Source organism: Papio anubis, chromosome 13 (assembly GCF_008728515.1).
Source record: "Papio anubis isolate 15944 chromosome 13, Panubis1.0, whole genome shotgun sequence".
Lineage (NCBI taxonomy): Eukaryota > Metazoa > Chordata > Mammalia > Primates > Cercopithecidae > Papio > Papio anubis.
The window spans coordinates 97215675-97239041 of record NC_044988.1 but is presented as its reverse complement, the minus strand read 5'-3'; the positions used below and the strand labels follow the sequence as shown (position 1 = coordinate 97239041).

The 23367-nt window shown below is 54.5% G+C and overlaps 1 protein-coding gene across 10 annotated transcripts in view; it reads left to right on the top strand.

Moving 5' to 3' along the window:
- Positions 1-23054, top strand: part of SH2D3C (SH2 domain containing 3C) — a 41745-nt gene extending 18691 nt beyond the window's left edge. For 4 of the 10 annotated variants that reach the window (XM_021927621.2, XM_021927627.2, XM_021927629.2 and 1 more), the window contains 9 exons: positions 9004-9132; positions 11192-11646; positions 13547-13671; positions 16052-16587; positions 18202-18317; positions 19121-19292; positions 20712-20823; positions 21182-21388; positions 22447-23054. In XM_021927621.2, coding sequence (XP_021783313.1) covers positions 9004-9132; positions 11192-11646; positions 13547-13671; positions 16052-16587; positions 18202-18317; positions 19121-19292; positions 20712-20823; positions 21182-21388; positions 22447-22622 — 2028 coding nt within the window. In that variant the 3' untranslated portion in view covers positions 22623-23054. Of the gene's footprint in view, positions 1-4942; positions 5229-9003; positions 9133-11191; positions 11647-13546; positions 13672-16051; positions 16588-18201; positions 18318-19120; positions 19409-20648; positions 20824-21181; positions 21389-22446 lie in introns of those variants that run through there. The other 6 variants (XM_021927620.2, XM_021927626.2, XM_021927622.2 and 3 more) reach the window with 5 other exon arrangements.
- The last annotated feature ends 313 nt before the right edge of the window (positions 23055-23367 follow it).

The window sequence follows — 23367 nt, the reverse complement described above, 5'->3', positions numbered from 1 at the left end:
GATTACAGGCATGAGCCACCAAGCCCAGCCAAAAAAAAAAAATTTTTTTTTAAAAGATGGGGTCTCACTATGTTGCCCTGGCTGGTCTCAAATGCCTGGCCTCAAGTGATCCTCCTGCCTCGGTCTCCCAAAGTGCTGGGAATACAAGCATGAGTGACCACGCCTAGCAGATCCAAATTTTAGTCCCGTCAAAGCATGATGGGCCAGGTGCAGTGGCTCAGGCTAGGCACAGTGGCTCATGCCTGTAAACCCAGCACTTTGGGAGGCCGAGGCGAGCAGATCACCTGAGGTCAGCAGTTTGAGACCAGGCTGGCCAACATGGCGAAATCCCATCTCTACTAGAAATACAAAAATTAGCCAGACGTGGTGGCACATGCCTGTAATCCCAGCTACCGGGGAGGCTGAGGCAGGAGACTTCCTTGAACCCAGGAGGCAGAGGTTGCAGTGACTCGAGATAGCACCACTGTACTCTAGCCTGGGCGACTGAGCAAGACTCAATCTCAAAAAAGAAAAAAAAAAAAGCATGATGTAGGCTGATATAAAAAACCCCACAAAACTAAAAAACAAATTTTAGTCTGAGATCTGCCACTTACTTGCCACTGGCTTTGGGTGTGGCATCGCCTCCCTGAGCCTGTGTTTGACTATGTGAAATGGTAACAAGGGTGCCTCCAACCCAGGGTTGCTATGGCTTCAGGGAGCCCATGACCGTGAGTGGGGGACCTGGGCCTGGAACAGCGTGGGCTGGCCTAGCTCCTCACTGCAGGGACATTTCATCACCCTGAGATGCTACCTGCACAACTCTATGTAAGTGACTAGTAATGGAGCAGCGTGGGAAGTCCTCAAGCTTGCTGCCCCCTCACCATCACCAGAAGCTGTGGGAGCTCCAGACGTGGGGGATGACTTTCAGCTGGGGAGCTGGGGAGCTGGAGATCAAGGAAAGCTTTCTGGAGGAGGAGGCATTGGAGCCAGGCCATTGCAGTTGACTGGGAACATTCACTGAGATCTCTCCATGAGTGAAATGCTAGAAAGGAGACAAAGTTAAGCAGAGATGGGTAGGAGAGTTGTCCTGGCAGAGGCAGGAGTGTGGACAAAGTCAGAAAGTAAACTGCGTGAGCCCAGAAACAGAGTCTAGGGTAGGAGCAAGTCTAGCAGAAGTTCCAGAACCCTTATGCCACTGTGGGAGGGAGGATCTGGGGAAAACTAACACCAAAGGCAACGGGTGGAATGCAGGGGGCATATTTCAGCATCCCGCAGACCCCAGCTGCCTGTAAGGTGGTGAGATCCCTGTGAAGAATATTAGCTTTATATTTTTTCCTATAGTTTATTTTTAGGGGTTAAAAATGTAGGGTTTTTTGTTTGTTTGTTTGTTTTAAACATTGTAAAATAAGTAATATCTGCTCAGTAGAACTGATTAAACAGTCTCCCAAAGGACAAAGTCAAAGGAATGTTAATTTTAGTTTCAAGACTCAGATGAGGTTCTGGGCGCAGTGGCTCATGCCTGTAATCCCAGCAATTGGGAGGCCGAGGTGGGAGGGTCATTTAAGGCCAGGAGTTCGAGACCAGCCTGGGCAACATAGCAAGATCCTGTCTCTACAAAAAATATATAAAAATTAGCTGGGAAGCCTGGGTGCGGTGGCTCACACCTGTAATCCCAGCACTTTGGGGGACTTGGGCCTTGGAATTGGGAGGCCAAGGCTGGCGAATCACTTGAGGCCATGAGTTTGAGACCAGCCTGGCCAAGATAGTGAAACCCCGCTACTAAAAATACAAAAAAATTGACCGGGCGCGGTGGCTCACGCCTGTAATCCCAGCACTGTGGGAGGCCGAGGCGGGTGGATCATGAGGTCAGGAGATCGAGACCATCCTGGCTAACACGGTGAAACCCCATCTCTACTAAAAAAAGATATAAAAAAGATATCCAGGTGCACTATTGTAATCCCAGCTACTCAGGAGAATGAGGCAGCAGAATTGCTTGAATCTGGGAATTGGAGGTTGCAGTGAGCTGAGATCTTGCCACTGCACTCCAGTCTGGGCAATGGAGTGAGATTCCATCTCAAAATAATAATAATAATAATAATAATAGTGGCTGGGTGCGGTGGCTCACGCCTGTAATCCCAGCACTTTGGGAGGCCGAGGCGGGCAGATCACAAGGGCAGGAGATCGAGACCATCCTGGTGAACACGGTGAAACCCCATCTCTACTAAAAATACAAAAAAAATTAGCCCTGCGTGGTGGTGGGCACCTGTAGTCCCATCTTCTTGGGAGGCTGAGGCAGGAGAATGGCGTGAACCCGGGAGGCGACGGAGCTGGCAGTGAGTGGAGATTGTGCCACTGCACTCCAGCCTGAGAGACAGAGCGAGACTCCATCTCAAAAAAAAAAAATAAAATAAAATAATAATAGTAATCTGGGTATGGTGGTGCATGCCTGTAATCCCAGCTACTAGGAACTACTTGGGTGGCTGAGGCATGAGAATCACTTGAACCCAGGAGGCAGAGGCTGCAGTGAGCAGAGATTGAGCCACTGCACTCCAACCTGGGTGACAGAGTGAGACTGTGTCTTGAAAACAGAAAGGGCCGCATGCCGTGGCTCAAGCCTGTAATCCCAGCACTCTGGGAGGCCGAGGCGGTGGATCACGAGGGTCACAGGAGATCGGCACTATCCCAAGCACATGGTGAAACCCTGCCCTAATACTAAAATACAAAAACTAGCCGGGCGCGGGTGGCGGCCTCTGCAGTCCCAGCTACTCGGAGGCTGAGGCAGGCAGGAGAATGGCCTGAACCTAGGAGGCGGAGCTTGCAGTGAGCCGAGACCATGCCACTGCACTCCAGCCTGGTGATACATGTGAGACTCATTCCCAAAAAAGGCTGCATGTGGTGGTTCACGCCTGTAATCCCAGCACTTTGAGGCCGGCATGGATCGCTAAGGTCAGGAGGATCGAGACCACGTGGAAACCTCCTCATTTCTACTAAAATACAAAAAAATTAAATGGCTGCTGGGCCTGTAGTTCCAGCTACCTCATGTGAGGCTGAGGCAGGAGAACGGCGCGAACCCGTGAGGCAGGCGGAGCTTGCAGGAGCCTAGATCACACACTGCACTCCAGCCTGGGCAGAGCCAGACTCCATTCCAAAAAAAAAAAAAAAAAGAAAAGAAAAAACAGAAAAATTAGCTGAGTGTGGTGGTAAAGACCTGTAGTCCCAGCCATTTGGAGGCTGAGGCAAGAGAATCGCTTGAGCCCAGGAGGTCATCGCTGCGGATTACTACCCCACTGTGCTCCAGTCAGCCTGGCGAGGGATAATTCTGCCTCCTTTTAAAAAAAAAAAAAAAAAAAAAAAAGTCAGATGAGGGTTAAAAGGAATCAATAGTTGGGTTCCAAAAGCCCCCTCTTAGGCTGGGCGTGGTGGCTCATGCCTGTAATACCAGCACTTTGGGAGGCCGAGGCGGGCGGATCACTTGAGGTCAAGAGTTCAAGACCAGCCTGGTCAACATGGTGAAACCCCATCTCTACGAAAAGAAAAAAAAAATAACCAAGCATAGTGGCGCACACCTGTAATCCCAGCTACTCGGGAAGCTGAGGCAGGAGAATTGCTTGAGCCTGGGCAGCCAAAATTGCAGTGAGCCGAGATCACTCCATTCCACTCCAGCCTGGGCAACAAGAACAAAACTCTGTCTCAAAAAAACAAAACCAAAAGCCCCCTCCTACCTTGAGATACTCATCTTTGAGGAGTCAGCTTCCAGAACTGTTTTGTGTATCCTTTGATTCTAAGGAAAGGATTCTTAAATTCCAAGACCATAAAATTCCAGGCTGCTTGCCCAGAGCATCAGATGTATTTACAGAAAACAAATAAACAACTGAGGCTCAGAGAGGTGGACTCACCCACCTGCGGTCACACAGTCTGTCAGAAGGATTTAGACCTGAGGCCTGACTGATGGGGAATCAGCAATGGCTCCCTTTGCATTGAAGAGTATGTGGTTCTGGGACAAAAAGTCCAGTTTCTTTTTCTTTTTGAGACAGAGTCTTGCTCCATCACCCAGGCTGGAGTGCAGTGGTACAATCTCACCTCACTGCAACCTCTACCTCCTGGGTTCAAGCGATTCTCATGCCTCAGCCTCCTGAGTAGCTGGGATTACAGGCATGTGCCACCACACCTGGCTAATTTTTTTTGTGTTTTTAATAAAGGATTTCACCATGCTGGCCAGACTGGTCTCGAACTCCTGGCCTCAAGTGATCCACTTGCCCTGGCCTCCCAGGGTGCTGGGATTACAGGCGTGAGCCACCATGCCGGGCCAAAAAGTCCAGTTTCTAAGACAGGAAGCTTGAAAATAATAGCGTGCACTTATTGAGCGCTTATTTCATGCCTGGCAACTTACATGCACCAGCTCAGCAAAAGCTTACAAGAGTTCTATGAGGTCAGCGCAGGCTTTAGCTGCGTTTGACAGGTGCATTTTCCACAAGTAAGTCGTAGATCCCAGGGAAGGGGCTGGTGGGAGTGGGCGCACCAGTAGTTAGGGGACAGTTGAACCCAGGCTGCCCCTCTAACCACTGGGCTTTACTGGCTCTCTGCACCCCCAGAGTCTTATCAGTGAACATCCGCGATTCCCAGCAGAGTCTCTGATTCCAAACCAGGGGTGAGAAATCCTGGACTCTGGGAGATTTCCTGAGGCCACAAAGAATTTGGTCGAGCACATACAGGGATTTTTCCAGTTTTAGATATGATTTAATTCAAAGTCTCTGCCCGCTCCCGGTCTGTTAGAGGTGCGGCGAGTGGCGGAGGCAGGAACCTCCCTTCGCTGGTCCATGAGTCCCCACCCGATCCCGCTGCCCCGGGTAATACCCTCCTTGGCAGGTCCTCTGCTCCGCGCCCGCAGCTCCAGGCAGCTCGAGCGCGCGGGACTGGAGGGCGGGGGGCGAGGGGCTGGGAGCGGGGGGCGGGCAGAGGGAGGAACAATGGCCCCCTCCCCTCCCCTGACCGGCTGGAGGGTGGGGTCTCCCCGCCCCGCCTCCCCGCTCCTCCCCCGACAAGGCGATGAGGTAATCGCGCCGCTGAGAGGCACGCGCAGCCGGTGCCCAGCCGGTTGGTCCCTGCTCCCCTGCCCCGCCGGCCACCGCCCCCCCACACCGTCCCGGCCTCGGCAGCCCGGCCCCACCATGACCGAGCGGTGCAGCCTGTGGAGCGCCCTGTCGGCAGCCGCCTGCTGCTTCTACCGCGGCTCCTTCGTGCAGGTGCAGGTGAGGGGGCGGCTCGGCCCCCGCCATGCGCGCCGGGTTGGGACCCCGGCCGCTCCGCCCGGGGCCCTAGAGACAGCTGGGGAGCTGCAGTCCTGTGGCGCCCGCCCGGCAGGGTCGGCCCGGCCGGGCGGGTCAGGGGAGGGGGCGGGGTCGCCCCAGCCTCACCTCTGGGCGCCCAGGCGCTCCGCGGGGTGAGGGTTCGGCGGTCACTCCTGGGACTCCGGGCTATGGTGGATGCCGGTCCGTTTCTGCCTTCTCTGCAGGAGGGAGAGAGCTGGGGCAGAGGGTACCGGGACATGGGGTCCCTGGCACACTGCTGGTCCTCCGCCTGGCACGCTGGCCCTTGCGGCTGACCTGGGCACCCTGGCTCCCCATTGTACCGGGGGCGCTGGGCTGGGATCTGAAAGCTGAGTGAGGAGCAGGAAATGCGGGTGATGCTTCGGGTGCCAGGGTTGGGGCCAGAGCACCCGCTTCTCTCCCGCCCTCTAAGTGTGCTTGGACATGCCTGGGGCTCAGGTCTCTCCCAGCCCAGCTGGCCGGGCAGTGCAGGACGGCGCCGCGGCGGTGAGAGGGTTAAACGGAAGGGGGTGGAGGGGAGGACCCGGACCCCGCCTCTCTGCGGAGCATCCTTTGGGGATGGCTTTGCTTGGGGTTGGGACTCCGAGGTGAGCTGGAGGGGATGCTGGGCTCGGGCTGGCGGGAAAGGGTTAAGACCCTGTCCGGGGGTCTCCGCGCTCCTGCTCCCTGAGCCCCCTGGGAGATGCCAGGCGCGTTGGCTCTTCGCTCCCCCAGGCTCACACACGCTCGCGGAGCCCGCCTGAAGGACGGCCCCGCCGGCTGCGGAGCGGAGCATCCCCGCACCGGCCAATCAGGCGCGCGCAGGCCAGGAGGCGGTGAGATCATCTCTGGCCAATAGCAGAGCGCCGAGCACAGGGATGCTGCATTCGCACTCCAGCACCCCCAACTCTAGGGAGCTGGGGGCCCCCAGGTCGATGTGAGATCAAGGCACAGGGACCCTAGGATTCCTCACCCTCAGGTGTGTGGGAGGACCAAGTTGGTCCCCCCAGACTCTCCGTGACCAGTGATTAAGCTGGAAAAGGGGAGCCCAGTCTCCCAGCCCCCTTTAACGGATGAGTCTTCTCAGGCCCAGAGAGGGGAAGTGACTGGCTCAAGGTCACACAGTGGCAGCCTTGGGGCGGGTTCTTCAACATCCAGCCTCCTCCCTCCTTTGCCCGCGTCCCTCGGGCTCCAGCTGAAACTGGGGGAAGGTCTCAATTGCATGCCCTTTGTCAAGGAGGACGCCAGAAGGCTGAGATCTTGGGTCCCTTTTTCCCTGTGACGCCCACTCTTCCCTTCCCAGGGTTTGATGTGATATAAGGAAAGAGGACTAGGCTGGTGTGAGCACCGCAGAGTGAGAGGGAGAGAGAACAGGGACCCCCAGAAGTAGGGGACCCCTTGGAGAAGTGTAGGTGTCTGAGAAGGCCGGGATCCTAGCTCAGCCCTGGGCCTCTCTGCCTTCGGGAGTGTCGGTTCCTACCACGGCTGGAGGATGTGCAGAATTCCCACCCTCAGGCCTTTCTCCTGAGCACCTGTGCAAACCACCCACTCCCACCATCTGTCCCCAGAGTCCTGCAGGTTCCTCAAGGTCCAAATTTTCATGGGCCCACCGCCAAGCTGCTCCTGCCCCAGCCTTGCCCACTCAGCGTGTCCCATCATCCTTCTAGGATCTGGGCCGGGAGTCCTCTCTGACCCCTCCGCCCTGCTCCCCCGCATGAATCAATGGCCATCTAAACTCCCCTTCCCCCACTCCTTCTCCCCACACCTTATCTGCCCTGCCACTGCCTAGAAACCCCTAGACTGCTCTCCCCAAGTGGTCTAAACCTGCCCCAACACTTCCAAACCCTTCCATGGCTGTGCTGTGGCCTCCGGCTAATCCCCAGCTCGCTAAGACACCTGCCACACCTGCCCCTGCCCCCACAGCCCCTTGGAAGCTTCTCATTCATCTCCCCTCCTTCCCCTTGGCTCTGCCCATAGGGCCCTGACTTTGCTGCTCTCTGTCCAGAAGCTCTTCCCTGCCCACCTGTCCACCTGCCCTCTCCACCCTGGTGCTTTTGCTTGGCTCACCCAGTCCTTCTTCAGACCTCAGCAGAAATGTCACCTTTTCTGGGAAGTGATCCCTGACTCTGTCCCCTGACTAGTTTGGTGGTGCACCATCTCTGTCTGTGCATCTCGGGACATTCGGGAGACCGGGAATTGATTGTCAGTGTTTGCAAGGCCTCCCCCAGGGCAGGGGCCACCTTGGGTCCTCACCCCTGGGACAGGACCAGGATAAGGACTTAGTCAATGTTGAATGGAGTCAGAGATTCTAGATATCTCTGACACTGGGAATCATGGTGTCTTGGGAGCAATGCAGACTGGGGTAAACCCAGGCAGTATGGGAGCAGAGGGGTAAGGGATGTAGTCATAGAATTAGGAGGCAAAATCTGTGGATGGTCTGAGGAGGCAGGGAGCGAACCGGAGGACCCTTGGACTCTGGGGAGCGAGGGACCCCAGGGAGAGACTCACCTGGGATGAAGGACCTTTACTGCCCTCCCTCATTGATCTTGCCTTCTGGCCAGTGCTGGGGTCTGTCTGTCTTGGAGTAGCCATCTTTGGGGCCTGGAGTTGGGGGAAGGAGAGGAAGAACCGTCCCATGTCCTTGCAGTGATGAGGATGTCTGTGTGCTAGTAGTACTCTGGAGTGCTGTCTCTTTTCATCCTCACAGTGAGGTGAGGCAGGTTCTGTCACTGTACCCATTTTAATGAGGAAGAAATTGAGGCCCAGAGAGCTCACATGGCACAGCCAGGATTGGACTGGGCTCTGCTGGGCGCACACCTGGCATTAGGGGCTTCCCTTCCTCTGCCTTTAGGGCCCCTGAGATCCATCAGCCTCCAACTTCAGGCCACAGTGATCAAGAAACCAGGAGGTTCTGGGCCAGGTGGAAGGGTGGAGTACTGGGCATTATCTCCTTCGGGGGCCTTGGGCTTCCCTGCTGGGCCATGGCCTCCTCATCTGGTGAGGATTGCTGGGGATTTCAAGGGAGAAATGGCTTTGGAAATTGTAAGGGGCAATGCAGATGTCTGTGTGGGGTCCCCGTGTCCCTGTTTATAGTCTCTTCCCCACCCTTGCATTGTAGAATGCGCCATCCCAGAATGTATCCTTGTCCAACCAGCTCTGTGGTTTTTGTTCATAGCTTTTCCTGCAGTTACCTGCTGCCCTGCCTCCAAGATTCACCTGTAGAAATCCCCCTCCAACACTTCAAGATCAGTTTGGTGCCGTTGGTGCATAATGAGTGTTTTCTTACTGCCCTCTCCTCCAGAAAGGCTTCCCAGACGCCTCTGCCTTGCCCAGGCTTAATCCTACTTGTAGAAGCCACCTGGCTCTTTGCCGCTGTCCAGCGCCATGGTGCTGACCGCCCTCTACTCAGAGGCTCCCATTGCTTTTGCCTCTCCTCAGCCTAGGCACTGCCTTGAGGGCCAGGCTTGGTTTATGTGTCACCGCATCCACCTCTGGCATATAGCACAGGGCCTGGAATGCAGTTGGCATTGTTTGGTTGAAGGAATTGAGATTTCTTTACTCTTTCTGGGACCCAAGGTAAAGGACCTTTCTGGCACCTGTGCCTTAGTGTTCCCAGAGTCCCAGGATAGGAGGAGTTCATCCATGGTAGAGTGAAGCTGGGAGGGAAGGAAGAAGGGGGCTTTAAGTTGGATGCCAACTCTTGCTGTCTCCTACTCAGTTCTCCAAGGAGAAGTACATCCTGGACTCATCGCCAGAGAAACTCCACAAGGAATTGGAGGAGGAGCTCAAACTCAGTAGCACGGATCTCCGCAGCCATGCCTGGTACCATGGCCGCATCCCCCGAGAGGTGAGCAGGCCCCCAGCTGGAACTTCAACCCCGGACCCTCCCACCCACTGCCTTGGGCAGCCCCAGTCCTGGTTGCAGCCACCTGGGACGCTCTGTCCTATTGCTTGATGGGTTCAATCGGAATGGACTGGGATGAGGTCTAGCTCTGCCCTTTACTGACTGTGACCTTGAAGAAGTTGCTTCACCTCTCCGAGCCTCAGTATCTACTGCAAAGGGTTCTTGTGAAAATTAAATGAAATAATGCAGGTAAAATGTTTAACATGATGCTTGACACCATGAATGTTGGCCTTTGTTCTTATTATTGTTACTGTTATTGTCTGGTCTGTATATCTGCCTTTTGTATGCTTGCTTAGTGAGTACCAATCTTTGGGCTACTTAGTTTTGGCAAAGTTGAGTTTCTTGGCTGAGGTGACTTTATAAGCCACAGACTTAAGTTTATAGATCACTTGTTCCTTCTTTCATTCATGCTATAATCTTTGTCAAACATCAACTTTGCCAGGACCTGTGCTAAGCACCAAGGCTGCAGAGGTAGAAGAGGTGGTGGCTTCTTTTGATGGCTAATGGCCCAGGGTAGGGGGCTGACAGTCAGAGCCTAGTGGAAGAAGTGCAAGAATAGAGTGCCTAGTATGAATATGGGCAAGTCCTGAGGAGGGGACACTGAGGATGGAGGCCTTTGTGAGATAGATAGGAGTTCACCAGGTGGGGCCAGGTGTGATGGCTCACGCCTGTAATCTCAGCACTTTAGGAGGCTGAGGCGGGCAGATCACCTGAGGTCAGGAGTTTGAGACCAGCCTGGCCCACATGGTGAAACCTTGTCTCTACTAAAAAAATGAAAATTAGCCAGGTGTGATGGCACGCACCTGAGGCAGGAGAATCACTTGAACCTGGGAGGCGGAGGTTGCAGTGAGTGGAGATTGTGCCACCACACTGCAGCTTGGGTGACAGAGTGAGACTCCATCTCAATAACAATAATAAGGCCGGGTGTGGTGGCTCACGCCTGTAATCCCAGCACTTTGGGAGGCCAAGGCGGGTGGATCACAAGGTCAGGAGATCGAGACCATCTTGGCTAACACAGTGAAACCCCGTCTCTACTTTTTTTTTTTTTTTTTTTTTTTTTGAGACGGAGTCTTGCTCTGTGCCCCAGGCTGGAGTGCAGTGGCGCGATCTCGGCTCACTGCAAGCTCCGCCCCCCCGGGTTCACGCCATTCTCCTGCCTCAGCCTCCCAAGTAGCTGGGACTACAGGCGCCCACCACCTCGCCCGGCTAATTTTCTTGTATTTTTAGTAGAGACGGGGTTTCACCGTGTTAGCCAGGATGGTCTCGATCTCCTGACCTTGTGATCCGCCCGTCTCGGCCTCCCAAAGTGCTGGGATTACAGGCTTGAGCCACCGCGCCCGGCCAACCCCGTCTCTACTAAAAATACAAAAAATTAGCCGGGCGTGGTGGTGGACACCTGTAGTCCCAGCTACTTGGGAGGCTGAGGCAGGAGAATGGCATGGACCCGGGAGGCGGAGCTTGCAGTGAGCCGAGATCGCGCCACTGCACTCCAGCCTGGGCAACACAGTGAGACTCCATCTCAAATAATAATAATAATACTAATAAATAAAAATAAATAAATAATAAATAAACATCTGAAGTTCATCAGATGGACAAGGCAGGAACGGTGTTCCAGGACAAAAAAGCAGCTTGAGGGTGCAAGGGCCAGAGGCATGCCAGAGCACTGAGAGGTTGGAAGAATGAGGATTAGGAATTCACTCTGCCCCACCGGAACCCTGAGAAGGGATGGGTCTGAGACCTGGGTCTCAGATCAGCCATTCTCACTCCTCCAGACCCTGGGCCTCTGTGCTGCAGACCCTGGGCCTTTGCCTGAGGTGCCCCCTCTGAACCTGGGTCATTGCATCCCCACTCTCAGATGTCAGGTGTCTCTGTTCACTGGGTCCTCTATACCCTGGATCTGGGCTTGCTGTCCCCCCTAATCCTGAGTTGCTCTGTCCCCCAGATCCTGGGTCTGACCCTCTTCTGGCCCTGTCCTACTCCAGCCTAACCATGCCTTCTGCAGGTCTCAGAGACCTTGGTACAACGCAATGGCGACTTCCTCATCCGGGACTCGCTCACCAGCCTGGGCGACTATGTGCTCACGTGCCGCTGGCGCAACCAGGCCTTGCACTTCAAGATCAACAAGGTGGTGGTGAAGGCAGGCGAGAGCTACACACACATCCAGTACCTGTTTGAGCAGGAGAGCTTCGACCACGTGCCCGCCCTCGTGCGCTATCATGTGGGCAGCCGCAAGGCTGTGTCGGAGCAGAGTGGTGCCATCATCTACTGCCCGGTGAACCGCACCTTCCCACTGCGCTACCTCGAGGCCAGCTATGGCCTGGGACAGGGGAGTAGCAAGCCCGCCAGCCCCGTCAGCCCCTCAGGCCCCAAGGGCAGCCACATGAAGCGGCGCAGCGTCACCATGACCGACGGACTCACTGCGGACAAGGTCACCCGCAGCGATGGCTGCCCCACCAGGTCAGCCAGGGCCCCATTTGTCAAATGGGGATGTGGGTAATGAGAGGGCTAGTGAGAAAGGGAAGGGCCAGGCACACTGAAATGGGATGAAATTCCCCTCCTGGAGCCTCTGTGTGCAGGGAGGAATGGGAGGAAGGTTGGGCCATACTGTGTGGATGTACGGAACGAAGGACTTGCAGGGAGTCAGACCCAAGTGGCAGTCCCAGCTCTGCCACTTGCTGGCCATGTGCCCTTGACCCTGTCACCTCTCCTTTATTATCTCCATGTTCCTACCTATAAAGGCTTTCATTCAAGCAGCCCTCCCTATGCCAGGGGAGGCCTGAGTCCTGAACCAGAGAGGGGCCTGGTCCCTGCCACCTGATGCCACCCCTCCATCCTACGCAGCTAGGCCAAGGTGGGCATCCGAGCAGAGGACTTTACAGCATGGAAATCACTGCACAGAGAATGGGATGTTCTCAGCAAATTTTAATTACACCTGGTTGTCTCTGGGGCTAAAACCAGGCCCTGGATGCCAGGAAAAGCCACAGCAGCTGCTGGTTCCTGAGATCCTACTAAGTGTTAAGTGCTGTACGTGGCCAATCTCATCAATGCCCACTTCCTCCTGGGAGGTGGGTCCTGCCCATACACCCAATTTGTAGATGAGGACATAGGCTTAAAGGGGGGAAGCTGCTTGCTAGAGAATGGGTAGGATCAAGATTCGAACCCAGGTCTTTAGACTCTGAAGTCTGTGCCCCAAGTTTCTGTGGCTTCCCTGGCTATTTGCAGAGATCGGCTGTCCTGTGCCACCTGCACTTGGATAGGCCCTTGAGGCCCCATCTCCCGGGGGCTGGGTTGGGTGCTCCCAGTCAAGGAATTGATGAATGGATACCCTGTGGGCAGCAGCCACTTGGCCTGTGGTTTGGAGCCAGTAAACATAATGGTGCCAGGATCCACAGACCATGTGTGCCTGAGGCATCCTGAGCGTAGCTGGGAGCAGTGAGGAGAGGTCAGAATGGTGGGCCTACTTCCTAAGGCTCCCCACTCTTCCTGCTAGCCCCTCTCCCCAGACCGTTCTCCAGGTCGGAGGAAAGAGTCTGCTTATCAAGCTAAGGGCACTAGTGAGGAGCCGTGTCTGCCCAGAGAATGGTTGTAGTCGACTAATTTGCACAAAGGCACTCGTGGGGTGTTGAATTCTGGCCTGTACCTCCTTTCCCATCCCCTCCTCCTTGGGAAAGGAGAGAAACAGAGGAGCGTGAGAAGTGTTGGCTCAGCTGGGTGCCCCCAAGCCTCATCCTCAGGCTGCTCTAAGCTTCGTGGGAGGGGAAGCTGGGTAGGAATGGAGGAGAGCAGGGTCATGAGGAGGATACTGACTAGGAACTGGGCTGATGGCCAAGCGCGGTGGCTCGTGCCTGTAATCCCAGCACTTTGGGAGGATGAGGTGGGCGGATCACCTGAGGTCAGAAGTTCAAGACAAGCCTGGCCAACATGGTGAAACTCCATCTCTACTAAAAATACAAAAAATTAGCCAGGCTTGGTGGCGGGCACCTGTAATCCCAGCTACTTGGAGGCTGAAGCAGGAGAATGTCTTGAATCCGGGAGGTGGGTTCAGCAGTTGCAGTGAGCTGAAATCACGCCATGGCACTCCAGCCCGGGCGACAGAGTGAGACTCCATCTCCAAAAAAAAAGGGAAGAAACCAGGCGTGCTCACCACCAGGGTTCCTAGCTCTGCTCCTGACTCCCTATGTCCCCTCCCTCCTCTGGGCTTCAGGTTTTTTTGTACCTATCAGTCGGGAGGTTGGATTTGATAATCTCCAAGCCTTCTCTGCCTCTGAAGTTCAAGGTGAAGAGGTGGGGGGTCCCAGAGGCAGGCTGAGGCCCCTGACCTCTGGGCTCCCTGCCCATGATGGTGTCTGCTCCACAGTACGTCGCTGCCCCGCCCTCGGGACTCCATCCGCAGCTGTGCCCTCAGCATGGACCAGATCCCGGACCTGCACTCACCCATGTCGCCCATCTCCGAGAGCCCTAGCTCCCCTGCCTACAGCACTGGTATGGCCAGCAGAGGGGGTGGAGCAGGTGGAGGGAATCTGTTGTTGAAGACTTCTGTAACCTATGTGTGGTTATGTATGTTTCCGCCTCTTTTCTGAGGCGAGACCTTTACTAAGAGCAATAATTGACACTGAAAACCTGCTAGCAGAACTGTTGATATCAACATATAAGATGTATCCATGGATTGTTTATTTAGCAACTATTTATTTATTTATTTATTTATTTATTTTCGAGGCAGTTTTGCTCCTGTTGCCCAGGCTGGAGTGCAGTGGCGGGATCTTGGCTCACTGCAACCTCCGTCTCCTGGGTTCAAGTGATTCTCCTGCCTCAGTCTCCCGAGTAGCTGGGATTACAGGTGTCCGCCACCATGCCTGGCTAATTTTTGTATTTTTATTAGAGACGGTGTTTCGCCATGTTGGCCAGAGTGGTCTCGAACTCCTGACCTCAGGTGATCCACCTGCCTCGGCTTCCCACAGTGCTGGGATTAGAGGCGTGTGCCACCATGCCCAGCTAATTTTTGTGTTTTTAGTAGAAACAGGGTTTCACCATGTTGGCCAGGCTGGTCTCGAACTCCTGACCTCAGGTGATCTGCCCACCTCGGCCTCCCAAAATGCTGGGATTACAGTCATGAGCCACTACGCCCGGCCTCTATTTTTCTTAATAGACTTTATTTTTTAGAGCAGTTTTAGGTTCACAGCAAAATTAAGTGGAAAGTACAGAACACTGTGCTTTTTTTTTTTTTTTTGTGAGACAGAGTCTTGCTCTGTCGCCCAGGCTGGAGTGCAGTGGCCGGATCTCGGCTCACTGCAAGCTCTGCCTCCTGGGTTTATGCCATTCTCCTGCCTCAGCCTCCCGAGTAGCTGGGACTACAGGCGCCCGCCACCTCGCCCGGTTAGTTTTTTGTATTTTTTAGTAGAGACGGGGTTTCACTGTGTTAGCCAAGATGGTCTCGATCTCCTGACCTCATGGTCCGCCTGTCTCGGCCTCCCAAAGTGCTGGGATTACAGGCTTGAGCCACTGCGCCCGGCCTACACTGTGCTTTCTTATAAATACGAAGAAAGTTTCTATGTTAGAAACATTCCAATAGGTCATTTCTGGAAAAAAATGAAAAGGATGTTTTCAACAGGCCATATTGTCCATGTGGCAGGCCAAGTGTCGTGAGAGGGGGCTGTCTCAGGAGGAACTTTTGCCTAGGGTGGCATTCCATTGAAGTCTTGCTGTCTTTATCAGTTGTCACAAATCCGTCCCTAAACACAGAGCCACCAACTTTGTCATAACTACAAACTTGATTTCAAAGCAATACCCCTGAGTATAAAACCTAAAATTCCTTGCCAGAATGACTTATTGGACAATTTCTAAGCAATCTGTTATAGTAAAGCAGCCCAGATGTCAAGACTTAAATCCCGGCTGTACTGCTTGCTGGCTCGGTGACCTTGGGCAGGTCAGTGCACCTCTCTGAGCTTCACTTTTCTCATCTGTAGAATGAGGATTATAAAAGTACTTACTTCATAGGACATTGAAAGGGTTAAATAGACTGAGGTACAAAGAAGGGTCTTGCAGGCACTAAGAGCTCAGTAAATATCGTCTTTGAGGTTTGATGATGGTTTTACCGTGGTTATGTCTCCAGCATGTTGCCAGCTCCTGGGCACACAATGTATAGCAACAAATCATTATTGCTAATTCAGGCCGGGCGCGGTGGCACACGTCTGTAATCCCAGCTACTCTGGAGGCTGAGGCACAAGAACTGCTTGAACCTGGGAGGCGGGGGTTGCAATGAGCTGAGATTGTGCCATTGCACTCCAGCCTAGGCAACAGAGCGAGACTCTGACTCAAAAAAAAAAAAAAAAAAAAATTAGCTGGGCGTTGTGGTGCATGACTGTAATCCCAGCTATTCGGGAGGCTGAGGGTCAAGAATTGAAGAACTGCTTAAACCCAGGAGGTGGAGGTTGCAGTGAGCCCAGATGGCGCCACTGCACTTCAGCCTGGGTGACAGAACGAGACACTGACTCAAAAAAAAAAAAAAAAAAAGGAAATAATTATTGCTAACTCGTTGAGAAACAATCACGTGTGGCACAAGAAACTCCAGCAGATACTCAGCTTCCCTGGATCACTGAAGCTTCTCCAAGCAGTGGGTCCCCAAGGCTGCAGCAGCCTCAGGGTGGGGCCATGCAAACTCATAGGTCCTGGTGATTTCAGAGCATCACCTGGGCTGGTCAGCTTGCCAGAGTCAGCTGGCCCTGGTCTCTGGTGATGCAGGGAGGTGGGGACATCACCTCTGTACTCCCTACAAGGAGTGAGGGAGCCTGCTCTTTGGGAAGGGGTGCGGGAATCTCACTTTGGTGGGGAGCTGCTATAACGGGGCCTCTCTCTCTTTCTGCAGTAACCCGTGTCCATGCCGCCCCTGCAGCCCCTTCTGCCACAGCACTGCCTGCCTCCCCTGTCACCCGCCGTTCCAGTGAGCCCCAGCTGTGTCCCGGAAGTGCCCCAAAGACCCATGGGGAGTCAGACAAGGGCCCCCACACCAGCCCCTCCCACACCCTCTGCAAGACCTCCCCGTCACCATCACTCAGCAGCTACAGTGACCCGGACTCTGGCCACTACTGCCAGCTCCAGCCTCCCGTGCGTGGCAGCCGAGAGTGGGCAGCAGCTGAGGCCTCCAGCCGGCAGGCCAGGAGCTATGGGGAGAAGCTAAAGGAACTGTCAGAAAATGGGGCCCCCGAGGAGGACTGGGGCAAGACCTTCACAGTCCCCATCGTGGAAGTCACTTCTTCCTTCAACCCGGCCACCTTCCAGTCACTACTGATCCCCAGGGATAACCGACCGCTGGAGGTGGGCCTTCTGCGCAAGGTGAAGGAGCTGCTGGCAGAGGTGGATGCCCGGACACTGGCCCGGCATGTCACCAAGGTGGACTGCCTGGTAGGTGTTGGCTGTGCACTGGGGTAGAGGGAGCATCTCCATTCTATGGGGCAGGGCAATGAGAAACTGGCTTCCAGATTCCCCAAGTACAACAAGTGGGCCTGGATTCTAGCTCCATGGCTGTCCTTTGCCTGCTCTGTGACTCTGGGCTGGTCATTTAGCCTCACTGGGCCTCCAGTTTCTCCTTTTAAAAAGCACATAAGGCCGGGGGTGGTTGCTCATGCCTGAATCCCAGCACTTCAGGAGGCTGAGGCGGGCGGATCACCTGAGGTGAGGAGTTCAAGACCAGCCAGGCCAACATGGGAAACCCCATCTCTACTAAAAATACAAAAATTAGCTAGGTGTCGTGGTGGGCACCTGTAATCCCAGCTACTCGGAAGGCTGAGGCAGGAGAATCACTTGAACCTGGGAGGTAGAGGTTGCAGTGAGCTGAGATCGCACCAGTGCACTCCAGCCTGGGCAACAGAGTGACACTATTCAAAACACACACACACACACACACACACACACACACACACGTTACACGATATCCTTGCTTCCTCCAGATGTCAGTTTGGCTACAACTGGGCAGACCTGAAACCCAGTGGTCTCTGGCTCCCTGAGGCACTTGGGGACACTTCTGTAGTGTGCCGTAGAGCCCCTTGAGGGTTAGCCAGCTTGTCCTGGGACTAGAAAAGGCCTGACTCTCCGCCCCCACCCCCTCTAGTGGACAAATAAGCAGAAATCATTACCTCCTTGGCCCATAAGTTGTCAATGCCCGGGCCTTAGCTGTGTTGAATCATTGAACATCTGAAGACCCCAGTTCTCTCTGTGCCTCAGTTTCTCCTTTCTTGGGAGAAATTGATCATCGGATTATACTGGTCTCAGAGCACGGGAAGCAAGAAAAGCGTCAAGGCAGAGATGTTGCTCCATGAAGAGTCCAGGGTGGCAGGGAGGACCCAGGTTCTAGGCCCAGTGTGTGACCTTGGGCAAGCCCATTCCCTGCCTAGGCTTCAGGGTTTCCCTCTGCAATGGACCAGTATCCGGCTCTTAACCTTAACTGAATAATTAATTATTTATTTATTTTATTTTTATTTTTTGAGATGGAGTCTCATTCTGTCACCCAGGCTGGAAGTGCAGTGGCGTGATCTCGTCTCACTGCAACGTCTGCCTCCTGGGTTCAAGCGATTCTCCTGCCCCAGCCTCCCGAGTAGCTGGACTACAGGCACACGCCACTGTACCCGGCTAATTTTTGAATTTTTGGTAGAGATGGGGTTTCGCCATGTTGGCCAGGCTGGTCACGAACTCCTGATCTCAGGCGATCTGCCCACGTCAGCCTCCCAAAGTGCTGGCATTACAGGCGTGAGCCACCCCGCCCGGCCGACCTTAACTGAATATTTAATATGCCAGGCACCTCTGGGCATTTTCCTATTAATTCTCACTTCACAGATGGGGAAACTGAGGCTCGTTGAGAAAGGCAGAGTCACTTGCTCCATATCAGAGGGTTAGCGGTGGAGCTGGAATTCAAACTCCGCCTTCCAACCAGACTACCCACTTAGATAAAGCTCTCTGACTCCCAGATGGCTGGGGCCAGCCCTGACAGGATATTAATCAGCCCTCTGGGCGTCTTTGCAGGTTGCTAGGATACTGGGCGTTACCAAGGAGATGCAGACCCTAATGGGAGTCCGCTGGGGCATGGAACTGCTCACCCTCCCCCATGGCCGGCAACTACGCCTAGACCTGCTGGAAAGGTGAGACAGCGCCGGCACCCGGGGACTCTCGGGGAACCCCCGGCTACCGCACTCCCCGCTGGACAGGGCGGGTTGGCCAATCACAGCCTCAGCTCGGCTCCCAGGGCTCTGGCCACGCCTCCCATCCCATTGACCAATCGCAACCCCTGATAACCCGCTCTAAGCAAGCTGATTTCCAAAGACTGAATCCTGTATCTCCACATTCGCCTTCCTTTCGCATCCCCTTGACCAATCATCCCCTTGACCGTCAGCCTGGCCTCGCCTATCAGCTCGGGGTCCTCCTTGTGCATTCTTAAAACTGCTCTGCGTGGCCGGGCGCGGTGGCTCACGCCTGTAATCCCAGCATTTTGGGAGGCCGAGGTGGGCGGATCACCTGAGGTCAGGAGTTCGAGACCAGCCTGGCCAACATGGCGAAACCCCGTCTCTACTAAAAATTAGCAGGGCGTGGTGGCGCGCGTCTGTAATCCCAGCTACTCTTGAGGCTGAGGCAGGAGAATCGCTTAAGCCCAGGAAGCGGAGGTTGCAGTTAGCCGGGATCGAGCCATTGCACTCCAGACTGGGCGACGAGTGAGACTCTGTCTCAAAAAACAAACAAACAAAAACAAAAAACAAACTGCTCTGCGTGACGCATTTCCCTGTTCACCCACAGCTCTGGCCCCGCCCCCTTATCCCATTGACCCTTACAACCTCTCACGTTGGCTCCGCCCTCCGCCCCTCCCGGCCCAACCGCAGGCAGCGCCCCAGGCCCGCACCCCTCACCGCTGTCCCTGAGCCCGCCGCCTCTTACCCCGCCGCTCTGACAGGTTCCACACCATGTCCATCATGCTGGCCGTGGACATCCTGGGCTGCACTGGCTCTGCGGAGGAGCGGGCAGCACTGCTGCACAAGACCATTCAGCTGGCGGCAGAGCTGCGGGGAACTATGGGCAACATGTTCAGCTTCGCGGCGGTCATGGGTGCCCTGGACATGGCCCAGGTACTGAGAGCCGTGCAGAGCCGGCATCCGGTAGACTGTCTGGAAGAGCCCTGGGGTGCCTTTGGGATGGCTGTGTATGGAATCAGGAGGAGCTTTGGAGTTTCTAGGCACCATTGGTGAGAGTACCCGGGAGAACTGAGTTCTGCAAGTGCCGACCCACAGCAAGTTCTTCCCCTTCTCTGGGCCTCAGTTGCCTCGCTTGTAAAATAAAACGAATGAGGAGCATTATATGAGTTTAAAGAATAAGAATAGGCCGGGCGCCATGGCTGATGCCTATAATCCCAGCACTTTGGGAGGCTGAGGCGGGCGGATCACGAGGTCAGGAGTTCAAGACCAGCCTGGCCAATATGGTGAAACCCCGTTTCTACTAAAAAGTACAAAAAATTAGCGTGCCTGTAATCCCAGCTGCTCAGGAGGCTGAGGTAGGGGAATCGCTTGAACCAGGGAGGCGGAGGTTTCAGTGAGCCGAGATCACACTTCTGCACTCCACCCTGGGCAACAGAGTGAGACTCTGTCTCAAAAAAAAAAAAAAAAAAAAAAAAAGAATAAGAATAAAGTGGTAACCATTTAGTGAGTATTTCCTATAGGCTAGGTAGTATACTAAGTACTTAACCAGCACTGATTCCTCAGAACCATCTCATGAAGTAGGTGCCTTCAGCGTCCACATTTTACAAATGGAGTGTTTGAGACAGAGTAGTCCTTGCCTAAGGTCACACGGTCAGAGGCTGAAAGAATTAGGACTTGAACCAAGTCTAGCTGACTTCAGAGCTGAGCCTGCCTCTCCTTTGCCTGATAAATAAGAACAACGGCCAGGCGCGGTGGCTTATGCCGGTAATTCCAGCACTTTGGGAGGCTGAGGAGGGAGGACAGATCACCTGAGGTCAGGAGTTCGAGACCAGTCTGAGCAACATGGTGACACCTGTCTCTACTAAAAATACAGAAAAATTAGCCGGATGTGGTGGTGCATGTCTGTAGTCTCAGCTACTCAGGAGGCTGAGGCAGGAGAATCGCGTGAGCCCAGGAGGTGGAGGTTGCAGTGAGCCGAGATTGCGCCACTGCACTCCAGCCTGGGTGACAGAACGAGACTCCATCTCAATAAATAAATAAATAAATAAATAAATAAGAACAACAAGGTCCCAGAGGCAGTGTCCTGGGTTCAGCTCCCAGCTCTGCCACTTTTTTTAGAATCACCTTGGGCAAGTCATTCCCCTCTCTTGAGTCTTAGTCCCCTAATCTGTAAAATGGGTTTTGTGAGAGCCTCATGGTAGACATGAAAAGCAGTCATCACTGTCCCTAGTACACGAAGGATGGCCATAATAATAATACTGATCCCACATCTGGATGTCCACTCAGCAGGGCAGCAGGGTGGCCGCTGCAGGCCCTCTGCCTGGCTGGTCTCTCACAGTTTGGCCTCCCCAGATTTCTCGACTGGAGCAGACATGGGTGGCCCTGCGGCAGCGACACACGGAGGGTGCCATCCTGTACGAGAAGAAGCTCAAGCCTTTTCTCAAGAGCCTCAACGAGGGCAAAGGTACTTTCTTGTTGTGTGACCTTGGACAGGTTGCAGCCCTCCCTGGGGTCCCAGCATGGACAGGGATGAGAGCCTGGCTGAGCTCTGTGCAAGCTACTTTCCCTGAGCTCACTGTCCCTGCTGGCAGCTGTGTCAGCCTTGTTCACATCCAGGCTCAGCCCTTGGGGCTGGGCCAGGGCTGCTGTGGGTTCAGTTGGGGGAATCCGAAAGGAAGGGTTTGTCCCAGGAGTCAGAAGCCCTTGGGGCTCTCTCCGGGACCTCAGCCAGGCTGGTTCCCTCCTGCCCCTCGGCTTCTGGGACTGCAGTGGATGGTGGGCACTACAGGATCTCTAAGTGCCTGCTGCCTTTCTCCCTGCAGAAGGCCCGCCGCTGAGCAACACCACGTTTCCTCATGTGCTGCCCCTCATCACCCTGCTGGAGTGTGACTCGGCCCCACCCGAGGGCCCTGAGCCCTGGGGCAGCACGGAGCATGGCGTGGAGGTGGTGCTGGCCCACCTGGAGGCTGCCCGGACAGTGGCACACCACGGAGGCCTGTACAACACCAATGCTGAGGTCAAGCTGCAGGGTGAGTGGCGGGTGGCATCTTCGGGGGCTTGCAGGCCTGGGCCTCCCTCCACCTGCCTCACTGTTTCCCTTTCCTCCAAGGCATCCATTCACATTTCTGCACTCCTCTGTCCTGCCCTGTCTCCCTGACCCCTTCCTCTCATGTCTTTTCTTTTCTTTTCTTTTTTGAGACGGAGTCTCGCTCTGTCACCCGGCTGGAGTGCAGTGGCCGGATCTCAGCTCACTGCAAGCTCCGCCTCCCGGGTTCACGCCATTCTCCTGCCTCAGCCTCCCAAGTAGCTGGGGCTACAGGTGCCTGCCACCTCGCCCGGCTAGTTTTTTTGTATTTTTTAGTAGAGACGGGGTTTCACCGGGTTAGCCAGGATGGTCTCGATCTCCTGACCTCGTGATCCGCCCGTCTTGGCCTCCCAAAGTGCTGGGATTACAGGCGTGAGCCACCGCACCTGGCCTCTTTTCTTTTCTTTTCTTTTTGAGATGGAGTCTAACACTGTCGCCCACGCTGGAGTGCAGTGGCACAATCTCAGCTCACTGCAACCTCCGCCTTCCAGGTTCAAGGGAATCTCCTGCCTCAGCTTCCCGAGTAACTGCAGTTGCAGGCGTGGGCCACCATACCTGGCTAATTTTTTGTACTTTTAGTAGAGGCGGGGTTCCACCATGTTGGCCAGGCTGGTCTTGAACTCCCGACCTCAGGTGATCCGCCTGCCTCAGCCTCCCAAAGTGCTGGGATTACAGGTGTGAGCCGCTGCGCCTGGCCTAAAATTTATGTGTGTTTCTTAGGAAATAATTTGGAACTTAACAGAAAAATATGAAAAAAGAAAAAAATCACCAAAAATCTGCAAACATATTTAACATTAGTATTTTATGGTCTAATCATTTTTAAATTATACGCTGCAAATAACAGGACAAAGATGCTAAACGACAGGGTCATGTTGATTCACAAACCTTGTTGGATCCCTGGCGGAGTTGAGGGGAGGTCCCTAACAGGGGGGCCCTGAAGAATGCCAGGGCTCTGGACAGGAACCCCAGCCTCTGGCCTGACCCTATGCCCCAACACCGCAGGGTTCCAGGCCCGGCCGGAGCTCCTGGAGGTATTCAGCACGGAGTTCCAGATGCGCCTCCTCTGGGGCAGTCAGGGTGCCAGCAGCAGTCAGGCCCGGCGCTATGAGAAGTTCGACAAGGTCCTCACTGCCCTGTCCCACAAGCTGGAGCCTGCCGTCCGCTCCAGCGAGCTGTGATCCCAGGGACGTTTCCCCTCTGCAGCTGCGGACAGCGTCAGGGGCAGAGGGGGCACAGACCTTTCCCCAGAGCACCCCAAGGACACTGTGATCAACCCGAGAATGTTCTGGGTTCAACTCAAGCATCTCCCTTGCACCTCCAGGGTCCTGTGTGGACCCTGGGTTCCATCCCACCTGCTACACGCTCACCAGGTCTCCATTGAGGAAGAACAGGAACGCCGGTTCCCCCACCAGCTTTTGCTGCTCCCCTTCCTGCTGGGGTTCCCTGTTTTCGAGCCATGGGAGGCAGGCTGCTCATGCCTCCTCACTCTCCGTCTGTCCCTCACCCACACCAAGGCCTCCGTCTCACTGTAAATAAGTCTCTGTGTTCTGTAAATAGATGTACAGAAGCCATGTTATTTCTTTCATATAATAAACTTTTATGACTCTTTATTCTGTCTCTCGGGCTCCTGGGGTAGAAGGAAGCACCTTTTCTCAGGTGAAAGAACATTCAACAAATGTTGTGCGCGAGTGGCGAGTACCTGGGGCCAGTGGCATGGGAGTAAGAAGAATTTACCAAGACAGTTGTTGGTAAAGAAAGGCAGATTTACTAGAGAAAGCATGAAAATGCATTGCAAGGTAGCGATGGGCAGGTCAGCAGAAGAGGAGCTGACTGCGAAGAGACAAAGCCTTGCTGTGAGTTTTTATGGGATGGTGTTTCCGCTGTGTGCTCAACAGGGCTTTCCGCAGTACTGATAACACCAAG